Genomic DNA, 6,763 nt, shown 5'->3' with positions numbered 1-6,763 from the left:
CTGGTGTGAAAGTTATCAAAGTGTGACAGAAATTGAGTACCAAGGCTCTCCATCATATATACTGACTAAAAATGCACAATCTGATTCATTAGGTATGGAGTGGGAGCTGAGATTATACATTTGCAGAATTTTTAGTGCAATATTTTGAAGCTTTCACTCTTAATACCAATGATAAATACCGAAATTGTTCATGGTATATAGAAAACAAGAGTGATGTTTGCAAAATTATTTATTTACATTTTAAGCTCACGTTAAAATCTCTCTAGAATAGAATGACTAAAATGAAAGATACAAAGTCGATATAAACACATACATATTAATCTTTATCTGAGAAGAATCCTAGAGATGGCTTTACATGAACTCAGGCTTTCCTTCACAAAGCCACGTCCCCTTACATGAGGTGGTGATAATGTCTTCCCATAAGAATAAATTAACTATCTTTCCAAAAAGCTGAGAAACAAAAAGCTAACTTGGAATTATTATTAAACAGCTGTCCATATGCCATAAAACCAAAACTGTATAGTGCTGCAATGTTCAAATAGGTTCCAATATGATATTAGGTAGATGTGTTAAATATGGAATGCTTTGGTTATTAGGCTTTGACTTGGTGTTTGGCTAACTTGTATATCATTCCAATGATAATTCATTCAAAATCAGTACTGACTTAATAATATTCAAAGTACTTAGCCTTGCCTTGATTGGAAATACTTTTAAGATGCTGACAACAGCAACACATTTCTCTTTTCCTTCACTCAGGAAAAAAGAAATCACAAAAATAAAAAATTCATTTCCACACGTTAAAATCTGCCAAAAAGTCTTACTCATTCTTCAAACAAAAGTTCCTCATAATAATACCTGCCCTGGGGATTGGTACATTATTGAAATACTAGACCTGTAACAGCTCCTCCTATACCTTGGAAGTGTATGACTTGATGATCTATTTATGTAAAATATGCTTAAGATTAAATATATAAGCAATGCATTTGAAGCTTCTGGGAAGGATTTGCATTTAAAAGTTTTTAAAATCTGGGTTTATTAAGTTTTAGAAAAATAAATAAAAATACTGTGGTGGTTCTACCCCTCCCCTTCTACTTCTCTCCCTTCACGAATTTGACCTTAAGAGCCCAGGCTTCTAAAAAGCAAAGTCAAATAGAACAATGTAGGTTTTACTATCCACATTTCCCTCTTCTTAGCGCAATGTATTATCACAAAGGCAAACTTGCTTCTCTTTCCTTGAAATGAAGATCCCATCTTTTAAGACAATTTAAATAACTGTTCTTAGGAAATCAAAAGGAAGTTTAACCAGTGCTTTTAATAAACAAGCAGCTATAAATGCCTATAAAACAATATATAACTTGTGATTTTAAAGACTGCTATTATAAAGTCTGAAAGCAAAATCTAAACATTTAATTTTAACAGTTTAATCTCTTTAAAAGGCCTTTTTAAAGCTATAAGCTATATTATACATTGCCAGTTAAATTCCCACTCTAAACTGCTTTACAAAAATAAACTGCTGCACAAATGTATAAATTTAAGGTAACTATGTTTCTCGTGTTGATCTTTTTTCCCAATCTTATAAGTGCAGTAAAGCAAGAAATTCAGCACCTAGATATTGGTTAAGTTAAATTTCATTTGAGCAGCATTTTGATTTTTGGATAAAGAGATTCTAAATGTAGTCTAAAACTTTCCATAAAGTCATATTCACATTCATTGTACATTTTATATACACATAAATACAGATTTATAAGAAATAAACAAATTAGCCTATACTTTTTGTAATGTAAAAAAACAACAAAAACAATACAATACATGTGATCACCGGCTAAGCTAGCTATTTGAGAAATATGCTTGGTGTTCAGTTCTGATGGCAAGAACCTTGAGTAACTTGAAGCATATCACGTAAGTATACCACACTTAGCTTAGCCTAGGCCTATCCACAGTTTTAAGTGAAAAGGATTCTCTGTTAAATCCAAAGCCATAGAAGTAGTTGCAGTTACTAGTAACGTTTGCACTGGAAAAGAAAGATGAGAGAAGGCATGATAGCAGATATCAAATGCTTTGAAGTGTAATTATAGGGAAGGATTAAATAATTTTTTTTCCAGGGGGAAATCAGGACTTTCTGATAAGAGCTGTCCAAAAATGGAAAGGTTTTGCTTCATGAATGTGAACTCCCAGTCCCACAAACAACCATGCTTTGTCAGGGCTCTGGTAGCGAGGATGCCTGTGCTGGCAAGAGGGACTAATAGTAGATGGGTAGGCCCTGAGGAAGTCTCAAATTCCTTGGCGCAAATTATTTTGTTGAGATTGAGTTTCTGACATTATATGACTTCTTAGGCAGTTTGCTTCATCTTTTGTTCCTGCACATAAAGTAGTGTTTGATTTTGCTCTTATACCTCTCGTAAATTCATGGGTTTGGGCCTTCCTGGGATACATCAAAGTGAATGTTTAAAATCTAATTGCTCTCCCACCAAAACAAATAGGTGGCTGTCATGAGCTTTGTAATTATCCTACACCTAATAAGTCCTCCATCAACTGCTGGCTGATATAGGCTACAACCTAAGATTTTACTTGGGGGATAATAAGTTATCCAATCTAAAATGCTAAGTGTTCTATAAAGTTAGGGCATGGAGACTGACTAAGAAATCCTATTTGGTATTCCTTTACCTCAGCTGGCACACCAATGCTTATCACAGTAAGAAACTCTTATTAACAGATCTGAGGCGTGAAAATTGATCTACTTACACAGACAAACAAGAAAATAATAATAACTCTTCCATAAGTTAGAAGAGGTTTTTAACTTTATAATGAAGGCCTTTTTTCAGAAGATTACATTTACTGAAAGTGTAGAAATAAAAATCCCACTATGGCTAAAAATAAGACAAATAAATAAGGTCATGTGGTTTATACATTTCAAATTCTGAAAGAGGCCCTACAGTAATTCAGGAAGACAGTTTGAAGCATTGTTCCCTGAGTTCTTGAGGCAACCCCAAACGTAAGTTCATGAACTCCGAGACTTAAAGAGAAAAAAACCCACAGGTGTGCTTATCTCTTCTAAGAGTAGTTGTTTACTCCAAAGTGGTTTGTCCAGTGCTTTCCCTATAGTTCGAATGCTTTAAGAATGAGGCTTTATCCATTTTTTAGAAGACAAGCTCCCAAGGGAAACTTATAAGGAGGAAAAAACGGGCTCTTTAAAGAAAGTAAAGTTTTAACATTACCGTGTTTCCCAGAAAATAAAACCTACTCAGACGATCAGCTCTAATGCGTCTTTTGGAGCCAGAATTAATGTAAGTCCTGGTCTTATTTTAGTATAATATAGCACCAGGTCTCATATAATATAATATAATATAACATAATATTATATGCTATAATATAATATAACATAACATAATAATACTGGGCCTTATATTAATTTTTGCTCCAAAAGACATTACAGCTGATGGTCCGGCTAGGTCTTATTTTGGGGAAACAGGGTAGTTAACAGTGCAGTTGAGTAAATCAGCTTTGTATCTATAACACATCAAGAGTGCTAATACTGTCACAGGTATTAGAAGGTAGAGTTCTATAGACTCTGGCTTTTCTGACCTCAGTAGTTATTGAGCCCAGTTTCTGTTACCAGCTAGAAAGACTACCAAATAGTTCAAAGAACCAAACTATTAGAAACGGAATGACTTTCCCATATTTAAATGTGAGGAAGGCATACATTTGGTTTAAAATAAAGATCAAAACAACAAAATTAGATCTCAAACTTAAAATATCTTGACTTTATAGATTGATTTGTATATAGTAATGATTTTTAAAAATTCATTCAAAATTGAGGTTTTAAGGTTCTTGAATTGTTTTCAAAGTCTACCTTCTTGGTGGCTATTAGAATATTTTAAAATTCAAAACTTGGGAGTAATTGAAACAGTGAAATGTGAATGTTTGTTTGCAACTCCCATTAGAGTCTATTTAGTAAAACTCATTACAATGAACGGAGACTCCAATTCTATTGCTGGCAGTTTTAGGTTATGCTTAACTTTATGCCATTAAAAGTTTTTTAAATAAATAAATACAAAAAAAGGTTGAGAGAGCCTACTGAAATGTTCCATCCATTTCAGTAAAGTGCACAAACATGACTGTATCCTTCGGCTTTGCTATGATCTCAAGGGAGGTGTGGAAATCAGTGGTGCTGGTGTCAGATTCCTGACTATATTGCTGAGGCTGGCAATCTTCTCTTCTAGGAGGTAATTTTTCTTCTCTGCTGTTTTTTGTCGCTGTTCAGTCATTTCCAGAGCTTTCAGCAACTGGGCATTTTCAACATACAAATCCTTCACCACGGCATCTGCTTTAGTGTTCTTGCAGAGCTAGAAACAGAACCAGAAACATCTTGACTCCATTTCTGTAATTCTTTTCAGTTAAAATCTGACATAAGGACAGTTGTTTGTAAAAGCAAAAGGCTTCTATCAATTATATTCTTTTATTTTACAATACAGCTTTAACATCAGACTGGCATTAGAGATACAAGTGGAGCAAATCCACTTATTCCAAGCTATTTCTCTGCATAATACGTTGGTAGAAGTCACTGCTAAAAAGAACAAATAAGTATTGGAGGGTTCAAAGATAAAAATTTTTTTCCCCACCTAAATAAATTAGGTATTCTTCTTCTATTCATTCTCTAAAAATATCAAAATACTTTTATAACTTAAATTTCTGAGCTATAGGGTGTGAACTGTGTTTAACTCTGTTCTTAACAGATGCTTGAGCTTCCCGTTCATAACATACAACCGATTATTTTGAAGTTTGGCTCATGTATTATAACAAAGAGATAAGATTTGGGCAGTGACTTTTCCTTAACTCCTCCTCTTTTGCATAGAGCCTTGTCTTAGAAGATACATTCTGATCTTTATGGTTAGGCTATATAGTCTATGCTAAGGTGGGAACACTTGTCAGCAGCCTTGGGGTAATTTTATTATTGCTCCTGTTAATATCTTCTACTTCCCCCTACTCCCGTTATACCTGTAACTCCTCATTTTATACCCAATTTCAAGCAGGGCATCTCAAAGGATAAAGACTTAAAGAGATAAACAACTAAAGAGTGGCTAAATAATTTATTAGCACTTTATAGGACAATGATAAGACTATAACACTGAAGGCCAGAACCGAGATGACTAACCTACTCTCTATTGAACTTTCCCTCCCTCCCTCTCTCCCTTTCTTTGATGGCTCTTTATCACCTACAGAATGAAATTCAAACTCCTTGGCTTGGTGTGTAAGGCCCTCTACTGCCAGCTCCTCCCTCCTCCCTATCTCTCTAGTTTCTTCTGCTTTTCCCAAGACAGTGTTATTCCAAACCACTAAATCCAAAGTGTTTGTAGATGTCCACACCCCATATGTTGTCCTAACTCCATGATGTTCCCATTGCCCAGAATGCACTTCCCACATTTCTTCACCTGTTAAAATTTTACGCAACCCTCGATACTAGGTTTAAGAGGCCTTCAGGAAACTTTCTTTCAACTACCTGTATTGGATCAAGTATTTCTTCTCTATGTTCCCCTCTACTGAAAATAAAGTAGACCCTATTTACTTTATTTTTGAAGCTACTACCTGGCCAAATGCTTGATACTTAGTTGGTAAACTACACTCCATATAGGCAGATTTTCCTGCTGTATCTCTAACAGTACCTAGCACATAGTAACTACGTATTGAATAATGAATAATGACGGATTGAACAAATACTACCTCTGTATTAAGACCCTCTCTTGCAATTATTCTTAAATTTTATGCGTCTAGAAATCCAAGGTGGACAATTTCCTCCCTCCCATCCCCACCAAATAGACTTAATCTCAGTTTCCGGAGAAGCTATAAAACTGCCCTTTTTGCATGTCTCTTCAGTGGATGCACATATAATTTCTAAGAGATGATACCTGCAACCAGCAGGTGAAAAAGTTCAAGCTGCTTAGTGGTCTTGGAATTCAGGTCTGGATTCTAATTCAAAGCATAGCTGTTGGAGTCTGGTTATAGCCATAAGGTACTTTTTGAGGTTGTCATAGGTGTTACAAACAGGAAAGCAAAAGTTCTATTTATTATCTTCCAATTTTTTTACCAATATGAAATCTGCTTTACTAGCGATATTTCCTGTCTTGAGCCCCTCCCCCCAAAAAACCACGAAAATACAAAACTATGAATCACTATTAACAAATACACTTTTTAAAAATTGTGGACAAAACATATGCCTTTAAAGAGCTTTGGAAGAAATAATGTAGAATACAGAATTCATATTTTTGAAGTGGTATGAGGGAGAGGGAATCCTAACTTCTCCTATGCATTCATAGTAGAATTTGTCTTTGTTAGACAACAAAAGTTAATGGCAATAAAGGAATGTGGAATTGGAGTTAAAAGTGGAATGTAAGGTAGGTGGGTAGAGATGACCTGGGAGGCTCACTTGTTCTTTGAGCTGATTCACTTTCTCCTGGAGAAGCCTTTTCACCAGTTTTAATTTCTGTTCAACTTCTATCATTCGTTCCTCCATGACAGTTACCAGTTGTTCCTGGTTTCCCTGAAGGGAAGAAAAAAAAAAAGTATTATCAATTGAAAATCATGCCACACTGAAAACACTAGTAGTTTATTTTCCCCATAAGATGCCTACAGAAAGGACAGCAAATGTTTGCCTCTGTAACAGGAATGGTGGATTTCTGATGAAATGGGAGTTCTGCATGGGTTATACATGTTAGAAAAGTAACCCTATCAGAGAAAAAATCAAAGAAAAAAGAAAAAAGAATCTTAC

At 34.9% G+C, this 6,763-nt stretch overlaps 1 protein-coding gene across 3 annotated transcripts in view; it reads right to left on the bottom strand.

Moving 5' to 3' along the window:
- Positions 1 to 211: 211 nt before the first annotated feature.
- The window catches only part of NIN (ninein), an 86,383-nt gene continuing 79,831 nt past the window's right edge, over positions 212 to 6,763 (bottom strand). The window contains exons 28-29 of one of the 3 annotated variants that reach the window (XM_019725670.2): positions 6,422 to 6,535; positions 212 to 4,343 (exon numbers count right to left, since the gene is read on the bottom strand). In XM_019725670.2, the coding sequence (XP_019581229.2) occupies positions 4,134 to 4,343; positions 6,422 to 6,535 (324 nt within the window). In that variant the 3' untranslated portion in view covers positions 212 to 4,133. Of the gene's footprint in view, positions 4,344 to 5,208; positions 6,536 to 6,763 lie in introns of those variants that run through there. The other 2 variants (XM_019725673.2, XM_019725676.2) reach the window with 2 other exon arrangements.

The sequence above is a fragment of the Rhinolophus sinicus genome, linkage group LG03 (genome assembly GCF_036562045.2).
Source record: "Rhinolophus sinicus isolate RSC01 linkage group LG03, ASM3656204v1, whole genome shotgun sequence".
In the NCBI taxonomy this organism is placed as follows: Eukaryota; Metazoa; Chordata; class Mammalia; order Chiroptera; family Rhinolophidae; genus Rhinolophus; species Rhinolophus sinicus.
This window is presented reverse-complemented; position numbering and strand designations above follow the sequence as displayed.